The sequence below is a fragment of the Labeo rohita genome, chromosome 18 (genome assembly GCF_022985175.1).
Source record: "Labeo rohita strain BAU-BD-2019 chromosome 18, IGBB_LRoh.1.0, whole genome shotgun sequence".
In the NCBI taxonomy this organism is placed as follows: Eukaryota; Metazoa; Chordata; class Actinopteri; order Cypriniformes; family Cyprinidae; genus Labeo; species Labeo rohita.
The window spans coordinates 2,349,448-2,365,582 of record NC_066886.1 but is presented as its reverse complement, the minus strand read 5'-3'; the positions used below and the strand labels follow the sequence as shown (position 1 = coordinate 2,365,582).

Sequence of the window (16,135 nt, the reverse complement as noted above, 5' to 3'; positions counted from 1 at the left end):
TTTATGTATTGCTCGTTTTATTGTTCTGTTCCTCCTTTTTCCCCAGCCTTCAGACGAGTTGTCAGACTTGCCTTTGAGAGTGGCGGAAATCACCAAAGAGCAAAGACAGAGACGAGATCGAGACAGAGAACGTGAGGATCATCGGACGGGGTCCCACGTGACCAACGGCACAAGTGAGAGCCTTATGAAGCACTATAGCTCAGACTCTAATAATAAGCCACGAAAAGTTTTAATTTTTAAGCATTTTATTGTCTCTTTCTGTAGTGGATGCAGAGCTTGAACAGATAGACTTCATTGACAGCTGTACGGGGGATGATGATGATGAGGATGGGCGGAGCCGTAGAGGGGCGGAGCGTGTCAGCCTCAGCTCACAGTTTATGGCCTACATTGAAAGACGGATCACCAGAGAGGTGCGTTTTACCACTTTAACGGCTGATAACATCCGTTCTAGTAAGCACTTGTTGTTAACACAGAGCTAATAATAGATTTGCTATGTTTCTAGGGCTCACCTGTGAAGACCAGCCCATCCAGAGACTTTAGAACTGATGATCAGAGACGCCAAAATTCCCTACATAACCGGTATATATATATTTATTTTTATTTATTTATTTAATAATATATTTATTTTAATATATTTACAGTTATATATAAATACATAAATACAGTATACAAATAAATAAATAAATAAATAATGTTATATTATCTGTTTATCATTTATTTTTTATGTAAATATTTATTTAGTTAAATAAATATATAATTACATAAAAATACAAATAAATAAATAAATAAACAATCTGTAAGACTTGTAATGTTTTTAAAGAAGTCTCTTATGCTCATCAAGACTGCATTTATTTGATCAAAAATACTGAAAAAAACAGTAATATTGCAAAATGTTATTACAATATAAAATAATGTTTTTTATTTTAATATACATTAAAATATAATGTAATTTTCATCAGCTGTTACTCCAGTCTTAAGGGTCACATGATCCTTCAGAAATCAAATATGCTGATTTATTATTAGAATGATCAATGTTAGAAACAGTTGTGCTGCCAAATATTTTTTGGAACCCGTGATTCTTTTTTTCATAATTCTTTGAATAACATTAAAAAAAATAAATGTTTCAAATTTTCAAAGAATTCTGAAAAAAAGTATCACAGGTTCCAAAAAAATATTAAGCAGCACAACGGTTTGCTACATTGATAATAAATCAGCATATTAGAATGATTTCTGAAGGATAATGTGACATTGAAGACTGGAGTAATGATGCTGAAAATGTAGCTTTGTATCACAGAAATAAATTACATTTTAAAATATATTCACATAAAAAAAACAGTTCTTTTAAATTTAAATAATATTTCACAATATTACAGTTTTTTTCTGTATTTTTGATCAAATAAATACTTGATGAGTGTAAGAAACGTCTTTAAAAACCATTCAAAATCTTACTGATGCCAAACTTTTGAGCAGCAGTGTATATACATAATCAAAAAGAAGACTTAGACTTAAGGAAGTCTAACAGAGAAGTAAAATGTCATCTGTGTTGTTGTCTGTCTAGTGGTGGGTCAGATACGGCGGTCACATCTTCATACGCTCATAATCAGGTGAGAGTCCCTGTACATTCACATCTCATTATGCAGTCAATGAAAACAAAAGCTAAACTCTGGTTGTGTGTGTCAGCGGTCCGCTGGAGTGGCGTCAGGTTCCGGTGGCGGTGTGGAGAGAATGAGACGAGAAGCTCAGCTGGCGGCACAGCGGTACGAGGAAGAGAGACACAAAACAAGATCAGTGCAAAGAGACGCTGTTATGAATTTCGTCAAGGTACTCACACGCAATTTATTGTAAATGCATTTGCCAAACAGTGCTGCAGTGATGACGTATTTTTGTAGGTCAGCCTGGAAATTAACATCAACCTAGTTCCATCGACTACAATCCAATAGGATTTTTCCAGTGGCTTTTGAGCTGTTGCCTAAAATATGCTCTGTGAGCAAGAAAAGTTTATAAATATACATTTTGTTCATCATGATAGTCTTCACAAATGAACACAACCTTTGAGTTTTGAAGTCTAAATACAATCTTTAGAGGTCAGAAGCTAAATTTAGGTTTTAAACAAACTTTACCACAGTCACGTGACTTCACCATGCTTAAGCATCCGAGAACCCTTTTTAGAAACTCTATTGTTAGAATAGTTTGCAAGAGCATGATTAGAAACTCAACAAGTCTGTAAAAGCAGACTAGTGAGTAGATGAGTTTACCTGTTCAGTGTGATATTTAATGTTTCCAGCAACCTTTGTAGTCCCGTTTAGACACTTGTTAGCAACTGCTTTTTCAGGACAAATAAAAACCTTAAAAAACAACAGGAAGTGCATCATCCCTACAGCACTGTAAACAGGGTTTGTACAAGGTGCTTAAAGTGTTTGAAGCACTTGAATTTGACCTTTTGACATTTAAGGCATGGAAAGCCCTTGAAAATGGCAACATTCCTGAAGAGGTACTGAAGTAGTGTTTGAGTTAATAAAGACATATATAAAATATATATTATATATATATATATATATATCAAAAAATGTAAAAAAAAAAAAAAAAATATATATATATATATATATATATATATATATATATATATAATAATAATAATAATAATAATAATAATAATAATTATTATTATTATTATTATTATTATTATTATTATATATTATTATATCTTTTTTTTTTTATTTATATATATACATATATATATATATATATATATATATATATATGAAATCATTTGATTTAGATCAGGGCATTTGATTTAGATCAGGGCTTCGGAGCATGTTTGTAAATCGTTTGATTTAGATTAGAACTTTCAAGTGGGTTCTTGAATCGTTTTGCGAATTGAATGATTCGCCCTCAGTGCTCCGAGTCTTGATTTAAAATGATGGTTCGCGAATCATTATTCAGATCGGGGCTTTGGAACATGGATTGCGAATTATTTGATTTAGATCGGGACTTCGGAGTGTGTATCGCGAATCATTTGATTTAGATTGGATCTTCCAAGTGGGTTCTTGAATCATTCAATGATTTGAAGGATTCACAATTCATGCTCCGAGTCCTGATCTGAAATGATGGTTCACGAACTGTGTGTTTGTAAATCATTTGATTTAGGTTGGAACTTCCAAGTGGGTTTTTGAATTGTTTCGCGAATTGAATGATTCACCCTCCGTGCTCCGAGTCCTGATCTGAAATGATGGTTCGTGAATCATTATTCAGATCGGGACTTTGGAACATGGATTGCGATTCATTCGATTTAGATCGGAACTTCGGAGCGGGTTCGCAAATCTTTTGCTTTAGATCAGAACCTAGGAGCGCAGATTGGAAACCTTTTGATTCAGATTGGGACTTCGGAGTGTGTATCGCTGATCATTTGATTTAGATTGGATCTTCCAAGTGGGTTCTTGAATCGTTTTGCGAATTGAATGATTTGCCCTCAGTGCTCCGAGTCTTGATCTAAAATGATGGTTCGTGAATCATTATTCAGATCAGGGCTTTGGAACATGGATTGCGAATCATTTGATTTAGATCGGGACTTCGGAGTGTGTATCGCGAATCATTTGATTTAGATTGGATCTTCCAAGTGGGTTCTTGAATCATTCAACGATTTGAAGGATTCACAATTCATGCTCCAAGTCCTGATCTGAAATGATGGTTCACGAATCATTATTCAGATCAGGACTTTGGAACATGGATCGATTAGATTGGAACTTTAGAGCGGCTTCGCGAATCATTTGATTCAGATCGGAACTTCCGAGCGGGATCCTGAATAATTCTGTGAATTGAATGATTTGCTATCTGTGTTTTGAGTCCTGATCTGAAATGATGGTTCGTGAATCATTATTCAGATCGGGACTTCAGAACATGGATTGCGAATCTTTTGATTTAGATTGGAACTTTGTAGCGGGTTCGCAAATCTTTTGCTTTAGATCGAAAAGTCCTTGAAAGTCCTGGAATTTTATTTGACAGTATCTGTACCCTGTGTTAAGGTAATATAGGGATAGTTCACCCAAAAATTAAATCTGTTACCGTTTACTCAGTCTCAAGTTGTTTCAAGCCTATATGAGTTTCTTTGTTTTGTTGAGCACGAAAGAAGTTATTTTATAGAATATTGGTAACCAAACAGATGACGGTACCCATTGACTTCTATAGTATAGAAAAAATTACTATGGAAGTCAATGGCTACCGTCAACTATTTGGTTACCAACATTATTCAGAATATCTTCTTTTCTGTTCAAAAGAGTAATGAAACTCATATAAGGATGAAACAACTTGAGGGTGAGTAAATAATGACAGAATCATTTCTGGGTGCACTATCCCTTTAAATCTTGTTTTAGGCTACTAAATTTAATCCTGTTTGGTGTAATTTAAATTACAGCAGAAAAAGCTGAGGGTGAAATTTGTTTATCATCCAAATCCTGATTAAAAACTCTTCAAATGTGCCCGGTGATGTTTCTAGAGATTGGAAATTGATTTTCTGTCTTTGTATTTTCAGCATAAGTCGTCTCAGAGCCCTACGAAGCTCAGTCCGACAGACAGTGAGGTGAGTCTCTCCTTTAGATTTGCACAATCACTTCCTCCCTATCCATCATTTCATCTTGCTGAGTGTGAATGTGAGTGTGTGGCGCTGTAGTCATGTGCGTACTGTCCCATCCCAGAGTCTGTACCCCTCCAGACGGTCCACTCACACCGATGACTCCGCCCTCTTCATGGTAAGAGCCAATCAGCTCAGATCATGTGTCATCCTCTGCTCCATCTCATTTCTCTTGTGTGTTCACTTGCCTTAACAGATTACACTGTTAATTCTAATGACTTTGCATAATGTATTAACATGATTTAAGGTTATTTCTATTCGAAACTGCTTTTCTGATCTGTTTGAACTGCTAACATGCTTTAAAGTTGCACTCAGTAATTAAAATGTTTGCTTATAAATTATTTAAATGTTCTTTTGACTCCACTCACAAGACTCTAGTGGCTTGTGCAAGTAGAAAAGGCTGTTTTATTATATGACCAGCCTTATCTTGTAATTGATGGTTATTACCGTCTACTTCTGATTAAAGACTTACTGAGTGCACCTTTAATATTAGATCTGCGTTTCCCAGCAAACATCTTTAACACGCCTGCCCTGCTTCTTTTTGCTTCCCTCTCTGTCCTCTCTCTCTTCCTGTCTTTCTCTTTCTTCCTGTCATGTTGGTTGTTTGTCAGAGTGAGTTTGAGCCCCTACTGATATTTGAGATAGACACAGATACCAACACTATAAAGAAGAGGCCAGATCCTCACAAACAGGTGAAAGACGCACAGACATGTTTAGCCAGCTGTCTAAATGGAGACTTATTGATTTAATGGTGTTTCACAATTAGTATTGCTAGTAATTAGCATTAGGGATATGAATAAACCCCAAAACTTCTACATTAAACTTTTGCGTGGTGCAACACTGCTCACAGATTATCATTATTTTTTTTAAGTGATTTTACCCTCAAAAATTGTTTTAAATTTTGTAAATTGAAAATATTTTATTTTATTTTTGTTTTCTGCCCCCAGTTATTTTCTGTAGATGGAAATAGACTTATTACTTTTTTATCATTATATTTTAAGTTATTTTACCTTCAAAAATAATTTTAAAACTTGTACATTTAAAAAGTAATATTTTATTTTATTTTATTTTGAGCCTGGAGATGATCTGCCTCCAATTGTTTATGTAGATGGAAATAGGCTTATTAGGTTTTTTTTTTTTTTTTTTTTTTTTAATCATTATTTTCTTTAAAATTATTTTACCTTTAAAAATTATTTTAAAACTTGTACATTTAAAATAATATTTTTTATTATTTACATTTTTTATTTTATTTTATTTTATTTTATTTTATTTTATTTTATTTTATTTTATTTTATTTTATTTTATTTTTTTTAAATTTAATTTAATTTAATTTTGAGCTTGAAGATGATCTGCCTCGATTTATCTGTAGGTGGGCATGGGCTGCTTATGGATTTAATCATTATTTTATTTTTATTTTTTTAAGCTATTTTGCCCTCAAAAAGTATTTAAAACATTTAAAATAATATTTTTTATTACTTTTTTTATTAATGTATTTTATTTTTTAGGCTTATTATAGATTTTTCTTTATGATTTTACTCTCAAAAATTGTTAAACTTCTCAATAATAATAATAATAATAATAAGAAGAATTATTATTATTTTTTATTTATTGAAGCAAGGAGATACTCTGCCTTTCAAATGCAAATAATCTTATTATTGATGTTTTTTGATTTATATAAAAATTGTAGTAGTAGTAGTAATAGAATTAATAATAATAATAATAATAATAATAATAATATTTTAATTTATTTAGTTTTTATTTTTAAAGCTGATTATGTTCCCTAAAATAAAGCATTTAGAAATTTTAGAATAAATTAAACATTATTTAATGCATTACTGCTGTAATATTATCTCTTCATGATGTGTTTCCTGCAGTATTTTCAGTAATAAACTAAGATTTTTTTTTTTTTTATTCTTTGACTATTCCAAAACAGTGCCTTACACTTTCTCATACCCTCTATTTATTTCCCAATTTCGTTCCTGTATTACCCCTCGTTTTTGTTACCCTCTCTGCATTGCTCTGGCTGGCTAGTCTCTCTCTGCTGTGCCGCTGGATGGGTGTGTGTCTCCCACTTTATCCGTCGCCTCCTGTACGCTGCAGGTACTGAACCGCAAGAGCCTGGAGATGATCTGCCTCCGTCACTTTATTTCTATAGATGCAAATAAGCTTAATGTGGAGGCTTTTACTTTCAAAAATTCACTGCACAAAGGTTTTCATTAACACACTTGGTTTGTGCTTTTACCATTTTTACAAATTGTTGTAATACATTGTTTCACTGTAATAAACATAAAATTGTGTTGTGATTGATTGCCGTTTTTGTGACTTTGTGGGCGCATTTCCATTTCTTTGAGGAAATTATGCTGGAAAACTCACATATCATGTCTGTTTTGGACGTGGTGTAAGATTTCAGCTGATGCATGTGCATGTTTGTTTAGGGTTTGTAAGTTCTCACATCAAAAATGTGTAAAAGTGAGGGCGAATCTGCCAAGAAATATCTGTGAGGGACATTTATTGTTAGATTCATGCCTAGAGTTCACTTTAAATGCATTCCACAGATATACTGCTCATTATTTATGTTGTTTCCACTGATTTGACCTTTTCATTTTTTTTTTTCCTTCCTTCGGTAGCAAGGTGAAGATTATGCCTCGCTGTCACCCACCGGTATGTTGTTTAAATCAGACTTTTTCATGCTGCTTTTCCATTACATTCTTTGCCTCACATCCCACTGTGATTTTTACTTGTCCTGCAGCCCTTCAATCCCCCACGTACCCCAGCCCCGCTGCCTCGTCCCCATCCCGTGGCCCCAGTCAGCGACCTGAGAGTTACCTGTTTCGCCTTAGTCAACGAGAGGACAAGAAAAAAGGTTTGCACTATGCACTAGTACAGTGTTTGTGGATTGTAATACATATAAAATTACAGTAGAAATCAAAAGTTTTATTATTAGACTGCCTACTCCAAAAATACAGCATGCACAGATCAATGTCAGTCTGTATATTTAAATATTTTGTGATCATGTAGTCAATAGTTTTGAGTTTTAATGTTTAATCATTTTGTAAAATTGTTTCTTAACCCTCAAGAATGAATTGAAGTACACAGTGTTGTACTGTTGCCTCCTTTATTTGCATTTATTTTCATACACTTTGCTTTGAATCTCATGCTTTGATGTGATTCATGTTGGAGCTTGTTGAAGTGTTGTAATTTCTTGAATTTGAAGAATTTAAAAAACAAAAAACAAAAAACTACAGTTGGCAGTGTTGTTATTGGTAACTATAATTATTATTATTATTATTATTCTATTATTATAACTATTATTATTCATTGAAATAAAACAGAAATATAAATATTAGATGGGAAAAACTTAGACTTGGATGACTTAAAATTAAAAGTACTAAAATTACTAAAACAAACTGAAATAAATATAAATTAAAACTAAACAAGTATTTAAAAAATAAAAAAATAAAAAATAAAAAAGCACAAATTAAAATTGAAAAACAAAATATAAAAATCCTTATGGAGAAAATGTGAAAAATACTACAGGTGGCAGTGTTATTGTTTACTAAAACTTTATTCATTGAAATAAAACAGAAATATAAATATAAAAAAAATGTAATATTTAAATTAAATTTTTAATAAAGTTAAAAAAGTACTGAAATTACTAAAACAAACTGAAATGTATATGAATTAAAGCTAAAGTAATTAAACAAATTAAAATTGAAAAGCAAAATATAAAAATAAAAGCTGATTCAAAATATTAATAAATACTAAAATAACACTTAAAAGTGGGCAGTCACTGTTGTGCTTTATTACAAACATGTCAATCATTGCTCCTGCTATCTGTTCATGTAATTACATGGTGACATGCTCCTAATGGCATGTGTGACTGTTTTGCAGGGGAATCAAGCCCACAGAAGGCGGAGCCAGCAGAAGCCACTCCCACACAGAGCCCCGCCCCAACGGGGGAGGAGGCCGTCCTGATAGAGCAGCTGAGACGGGTGTGTCAATCAAACTCCTTTAGAACCCTCCACTATGTTTTTATTATTTATTTTTTAAATATTAGCTTTTAATTTATATTTATTTCAGTTTGACTTTTTATACAAATAATAATGTCCTGCAATTTTTGTTTAAATCTTATTTAAGTCTTATTTTGCATTCCTCTAGAATATCGAGTGTCGACTCAAGGTGTCTTTACCCAGTGATCTTGGGGCAGCTTTGACTGACGGGGTCGTGTTGTGCCATCTGGCCAACCACGTGCGTCCCCGATCCATACCGAGCATCCATGTACCCTCACCGGCAGTGGTGGGTGACCTTTTTGGGTTTTACTACATTTCTAAGTTTATGTGTGTGTGCAAAGGATTGCATCATTGTCATGTTTTCTTTCTTTCCAGCCCAAACTGACAATGGCCAAGTGTCGACGAAATGTGGAGAACTTCCTAGAGGCGTGCCGCAGAATTGGAGTCCCTCAGGTATATTTGGTCTCCTGCAATTGTCAATTTCCTCTGTCTTAAACACAAGTTAAGAAATATCTTCTCTGTTTTAATGTTTGCTTCAAATCTAACATCTCTTGCTGTTTCCTCTAGTGCCTTCAAGCTTAATACTACTAACTCTTTCTCTCTCTCCCTCCATTTCCTTTCCATTTAAACCATCTCACTTCCCATCTACCCCTCGTTGTGTTTTATTTGAACACTCATGTTCATCTTGGCCCCTGCTGGCAGGATAGTTTGTGTTCGGCGGGTGACGTGCTGAAAGGGGAGGTGGTTTGTGTGTTCAGGCTGGTTGAGGCCTTGCTCTCCCTGGCACCGCCTCCCCTTCACTCCGCCCCTTCTACCCAGCTGGCTGGATTTGCCCTTTTCTACCTGTCAATCATGTCGCTGCTATGTGCTCTCTACTGCCACCTGGTGCCAAGCCTTTAAATCGCACTTCCATATTGATCACTGCACTAAAATAGCCAATTGTTTGTGTTTGAGCAGAATTACACAATAGGCGGTGTTTATGCGCACAGATGTTACATTTATAGTGTTTTTTAGTGATACTTTGCTAAGCTCCGCCCCCTTTGCGTAATGTAGCTTGCTTAGACGAGCTTTATAAAATGCATTCATGCAATTTTGAGTAAAGTGTGCTTTTAAAATGGTACAAATTGATTGAATAGACATGGACATGAGAGAATGTGCTGTTTCTTTAAAGACAATTAAATTACACTACTGTTTATTTTAAGACAGATTAAACTTTGTTAGATTTCCTGTAATATTTTAGTCTTTCCTACTCACCAAGGCTGCATTTATTTGATCAAAAATACAATAAAAACAGTAAAATTGTGAAATAATATTACGATTTAAAATAGCTGATTTCTATTTGAATATTTTGTAAAATGTAATTTATTTTTGAGATCAAATCTGAGTTTTTAGCATCATTGCTCCAGTGTCACATGGTACTTCAGAAATCATTCTAATGTGCTGATTTGCTGCTCAAGAAACATTTCCGATTATTATCAATGTTGAAAACAGATGTGCTGCCCAAAATTTTTAAGGAAACCACGATACATTTTATTTTTTTAGGTTTCTTTGATGAGTAGTCAGTTTAAAAAAGCATTTATTTAAAATAGACTTTTACTGTCATTTGTGATCAATTGAATGTGTCCTTGCTGAATAAAACCAGTAATTTCTTTAAAAAATATCTCTACTATACATAATTACATTCGGAAAATACAAGTGTCATTTGATGGTTGATAAACAGCAATAAAGTTGCTAATTTAGGATTGGTCAGTGGCATTCTAAGGCGGAGCTTAGCGAATAGTCATTCAAGAGTGTTTATACGTGTGTTGATGTGTGTGTAGAGAGCACATTTCCATAGCAAAAATCAAAGCTCCATCATAAAGCACAAAGATGGGTGGGTTCGCCCATTTAGCCTTAAACAAGACGACAGAACAAGCTGCCTGCTCCGCGAACGAGCCCTTTATTGTGCATTAGTACTGCTGCACATTTTCCCAAAGTCTGCTGAAGTGTATGAGTACTTTGTGAGGCTTTGAGTTTGTGAACTCTCCCTGACGTTCTTGAAAGAAGGAAATGAGACAGAGCGGAGGATGCCAAACCATAAACTCCCCCTGTTTTATCCCTTTGTGCCTTACTGTGTGTATGTCAGTGTCTTCCACCTCACAGTTTAACACAGTAGTTCATCCAAAAATAACATTTACGACCCTCATGTTATTTCAAAACTGTATTGGAGTTGCTTTCATCCATGAAACGCAAAAGGAGAAATTTTGGTGTATTGTTCAAGCTGCTCTTTTCCATATAATTAAAGTGAACAGGCACGGATGTGCCGTATGACATGCGCATCTTTGCATAGAATTATCAAATGGCTTCAAAATGCTGGTAATATAGTGCACAAGTCATAGAAACTACTGTTAGGAGCCTGTACTCATTTACTCTCATGAAAATAGGAGTACATTTGAAGTAATTTGTCTGAAAAATAGACCAAATATTTAATAAACCTCAGATTTACATATGCATGTTAATGAATTCCAATCATTTGTATGTGGGTTACATGTGCAGTCATTCATAATTAGCATAATCCCGCCCACAAATTACAATTATGTGAATTATGTGTACAGGAATGCTGACTATCTTGTCTGGTTTGGCTCTAGCATATTGCATAAATTCAAAAGAAATTAATAAAAAAAATCTTAAATTAAAGCATTAAGAAGATTTATTACAAGACTGTTTTCAATCTTTTTTTTTTTTTAAATCAAAGAAATTTTTTACATTTAAATGATTGATTAGTTAAAACCTAATTAAATTTCTTTTTTAATTCTTTATTGATTTTTTTTTTTTTTTTAAATAATTGTTATACAAATACTGTACAACATTAATGTTTTTATTATTTCTAATTGTAATATTAAATGTTATTATGGTAAGTGGTGTTATCAAAATGCAGTATTATTAGTTTGCTTAAAAAATAAAAATATTTAAAAAAAAAGTTTTTTAATGCAAATACAAGCTTTTATTAATCCGATAACATCATAATGGCTTTACGCATAATTTACACACAAAATACATAAAAGATTTCATTAATTAAGGACCATTATGTGGAAAAAGCAGCAACGACTTTAAGCTTAATGTCTTCTTTTGTGCAAAATTAAAGCGTGCTTGTTTTAAATGACTTGGGGTGTATAAATAACATCAGAATTGTAATTTTTGGCTGAACTAACCCTTTAAATAGTTAGCAAACCACTCTCAATCCTGCAGTTATAAAGCATGTTGTCAGTTGTGTGCCAGAACACATTTACTCGCTGAAATAACAGCCCTTGTCAACCAGTACATGCCTGTTGTTAATCAATATCCAGTGTAATATATTCCAAACACACGTAGGAAACACAACACCGGTCGCGGAGAGCGCGTGAGCGTTTGTGTCTGTCAGATTTGTGTGCCATATTGCCTGATTTTCCTACAGTCTGACTGTTGTCCTCCTCTGCTTTTCTACAATAAAATCCAAACTCATGTATCGGCTGTAGACGTGTGTTTTATCACTAGTTTAGCTGTATTGGATTGATAGATGGCATCTCAACAGTACAGGATGATTTACATGCCCTGTTTTGATCTGTAGGTTTAGGGTTTGTTCAGATCGCTAACCCAAAGCATGTGCAATAACAGCCACTACTAATACTTCAGCTCATTTACAGTGCTAGACTAGTTGACGTTGAGTTTCTAGTTTGTGACAGACAGGTTTTGAATGATTTTTCCATCTCTCCTTTTCTCTTCCATCTTTCTTTACAGTTTCCAAATGTCACGATTTTAGTTTCATCTTTATTGAAGTCCTTCCTTAGTTGCACATTATCTGCTTTAAGTTCTTCCATTTTATAGTTCACCTAAAAATAAACATTTGCTGAAAATATACTCACGCTCAGGTCAACTAATATGTAGATGAGTTTGTTTCTTCAACAGATTTGGAGAAATGCAGCATTGCATCACTTGCTTACCAATGGAAGTGAATGGGTGCCGTCAAAATGAGAGTCCAAACAGCTGATAAAGACATCACAATTATCCACAAGTAATAAACACCACTCCAGTCCATCAGTTAACATCTTGAGAAGCCAAAAGCTGCTTTTATATGAAACGCATACTGATTTTGCTCCATTTCATCATCAAAAATAATCTGAAACAAGTCACTGAGCCACTGCACATCTCCATTCAAACACAGCGTTGTTTCCTTTATGAATGAGTGTGTTTTTTAAACCAATCTAGTGAGTCAATAATTCAATTTCCCATTCATAAAGCCTTGCTTTATTCCTGAATGAATCAGCCGTTTGAACAAATTAAATGAATGAATGATTCAGTAATTACATCAGTGACTTGCTGCAACCCAATGGCAGTTTTAGTTTCATTTTTAAAGTGTCTTTTCAGTTATGTAAATCGTTTAATATTTCTGTATTCAAAATTTTATATTTAAAACATTAATCTCAACATTAATTTATGAATTTAATTGCACGCATGCCACCTCTGAGCCTCATTAAACATAATAAAATATACCTACAAGCCACTTTTGTGTTCTTCTGTGCCACCACTGTAGTAATTGTTAATACTGATTTCATTTGATTAGTGACTTATTCTTATTGTTTTTTTTAACTTTTTTTAATAAAAAGCTTATTAAAAAAAAAAAAAAAAAAAAAAAAATATATCTATATATATATATATATCTATATGTATCTATCTATCTATCTATCTATGTATCTATATATATATATATATATATATATATATGTGTGTATGCATATATATATATATATATATATATATATATATATATATATATATATATATATATATATATATATATATATATATATATATATATATATATGTATATGTATATATATATGTATATGTATATATGTATATATATATGTATATATGTATATGTGTGTGTATATGTATATAATATATTTATTTGACATAAAAAAATATATATATTTAATAAAGTAAAAGTAAAAAAAAAAAAATGCCATTACAAAGGTAAAAACAAAATTCCACTTGTACTTTACTTTAAGGAGTCAAATATTATCTTGTAATGGGAAAGGCTAATTTTTGATTAGATTTTTTTGACTATTGAGTATCGTACTCCTAAATTTTTTAAAAGAAAACTAAGATTAGAGAACAGGATTATAGCGCTATTATGGATTATAAACTCATATTTTAGCCAGAAGTGATGTTTTTAAGTTAAAAACATCTTAATGATGGATTTGTTTCTTACAAACACACAGCTTTTGGCTTCACAAGATGTTAATTGATGGACTGGAGTGGTGTGGATTACTTGTGGATTGTTGTGATGTTTTTATCAGCTGTTTGGAGTCTCATTCTGACGGCATCCATTCACATCCATTAGTGAGCAAGTGATGCAATGCTACATTTCTCCAAATCTGAAACAAATTCACCTACATATGGCCTGAAATGATCATTTTTGGGTGAACTGTTTCTTTTAATCATTTCATTTAAGTTATGTTGTTTTTATAATTTTGTTTCTCCATTGACACACCCTTTTCGTCCTTATTTTGTTCGCCCCTGCTCTGTGTGTGTGTTTACGGCCACAGAGCCAGCTGTGTCTCCCTCTGCACATCCTGGAAGAGAGAGGTTTGCCTCAGGTGGCCGGGACGGTTCGTGCCCTCCTGGATCTGGCTCCTCCGAAACACACTCCTTCCCCCAGCACGACCCCGACCAGTCCCGGCACTGCCTCCGCCCTCGCCCTGTAGGCCCGAGAGCTGAAGGAATCTCCTCCTATCAGGCCCAAAGATCTTTAAGACTCCTTTCTGTTCTTGAGCAACTCACGAACGGTTCTGTAACGGTAACACGCTCACACACTACCTGCTCTGTGAAAACACACAAACGCTCTTCAAACCCCTACCAGCCCTCAGACAACAGAGGGGAGAAGAGAAGAGACGACTGACGGGACCGACAAACTTGTCCAGAGACTTCTTTGAAGCTATATTTCTATTTCATTTTAACAGTTAGTTTTACACTTTAATATCTCTAACTATTATGGGTGGTGTTTATTTTTATTTTGTATGATTATTATTATAATTATTATTTTCATTATTATTATTATTATTATTATTATTATTATTATTGACTCTCAAATGATGTGGGAATGAGAGTTCTACCCAAGCTCACGTATCTGAGAGTTGCATTGGCTGGTGGTTTAATCTCACAAAACCTGTGCAGGTCACATTTCAACCTGAAATTAAATAAGAAATTATACTTGTAGAAATTGAAACACATTTTTTAGGACCTTTAAGGTTTTTGTGACAATATTTTGATAAAACACAAAACAAGTTTACAGTATCCCAATGCAAAGTAAGTTGTATTATTTAAATTAAACATTTTGAACTTTTTTTTTTTTCATTTAAATCATGAAATATTTCATTTTTTACCACATTATAATGCTATGAAAATTATTAAAAATGTTCAGATTTTCTATTCAAATACATTATTTTCTTTGCATTACAATACAGAGAAAAAAATGTAAAACAAATCATTACATTACATTCTTTTTTTTTCATTTAAACATTTTTAAAAAAAATTTTTTTTTACTGCGTTATAATGCTAAGAAAAATATTTAAAATATTTAGATTTTTTAATTTAAATACTACATAATTTTCTCTTAGCGTTACAATACAGAGAAAAACGTTTTAAAACATGATTTTTTTTTGTGAATGCTGATTTTCATTTAAATAATATAGTACAATTATAATGCAGTGGGGAAAAAAACAAAATTAATAATTTTTTTTATAATGCTGTGAAAATTGAAAAATTTTTTAGGGCCTTTATGATTTTTATGACATTATTTTCATGACGTACAAAACAAGTTCACATTATCACAATGCAAAGAAAGTTGTATTATTTAAATAAAACGTTTAAAACCTTTATTTTTCATTAAAATTATATATATATTTTACTGCATTTCAATACAGGGGAAAAACATTTTAAAACATGATTTTTTTTTCGCTGCACAATAATGCAAAGAAAATTATGTATTTACATGTTTTTTAAAAATATATTTAAATAAAGAAGAAAAAAAATAAATAAATGCTGGTTTCCATTGAAATAAATTATAATGCTGTGAAAAAACAAAAACAAAACAAGATCAACCTTTTTTTTTTATAATGCTGTGAAAATTATTGAAACTTTTTTTTAGGGCCTTTAAGATTTTTATAACATTATTTTCATTACATACATTACAAATTCTCATTTACACAATGGCAAAATATAGTCATGTTATTTTAGTTTAAAAAGTATTTTAATTTATTAAATTAAATGCATTTAATTTATTAAATTAGCTTTTGTACATTTAATTTATTAAATTAAATCTATACATTTAATTAGTGAGGATTTAAATAATTATTGCATTGCCATCTTTACTGTATTAAAATAATAATATTTACAAAAAAAAAAAAAAAAAATCCTCATGCATCATGGTAATAAGAATTTGATTTTCATGAAAATAATGTCCTAATGCAAAATAAAT

At 32.3% G+C, this 16,135-nt stretch overlaps 1 protein-coding gene across 3 annotated transcripts in view; it reads left to right on the top strand.

Annotated features, from left to right (window-relative positions):
• lrch3 (leucine-rich repeats and calponin homology (CH) domain containing 3) overlaps positions 1-15,283 on the top strand; it is a 35,099-nt gene extending 19,816 nt beyond the window's left edge. Inside the window, exons 8-21 of one of the 3 annotated variants that reach the window (XM_051135159.1) lie at positions 47-173; positions 265-410; positions 503-579; positions 1,559-1,604; positions 1,681-1,821; positions 4,529-4,576; positions 5,239-5,319; positions 6,659-6,727; positions 7,255-7,288; positions 7,377-7,490; positions 8,519-8,619; positions 8,786-8,923; positions 9,013-9,090; positions 14,205-15,283. In XM_051135159.1, coding sequence (XP_050991116.1) covers positions 47-173; positions 265-410; positions 503-579; positions 1,559-1,604; positions 1,681-1,821; positions 4,529-4,576; positions 5,239-5,319; positions 6,659-6,727; positions 7,255-7,288; positions 7,377-7,490; positions 8,519-8,619; positions 8,786-8,923; positions 9,013-9,090; positions 14,205-14,363 — 1,359 coding nt within the window. In that variant the 3' untranslated portion in view covers positions 14,364-15,283. Of the gene's footprint in view, positions 1-46; positions 174-264; positions 411-502; positions 580-1,558; positions 1,605-1,680; positions 1,822-4,528; positions 4,577-4,691; positions 4,746-5,238; positions 5,320-6,658; positions 6,728-7,254; positions 7,289-7,376; positions 7,491-8,518; positions 8,620-8,785; positions 8,924-9,012; positions 9,091-9,339; positions 12,564-14,204 lie in introns of those variants that run through there. The other 2 variants (XM_051135157.1, XM_051135158.1) reach the window with 2 other exon arrangements.
• Positions 15,284-16,135: the final 852 nt, after the last annotated feature.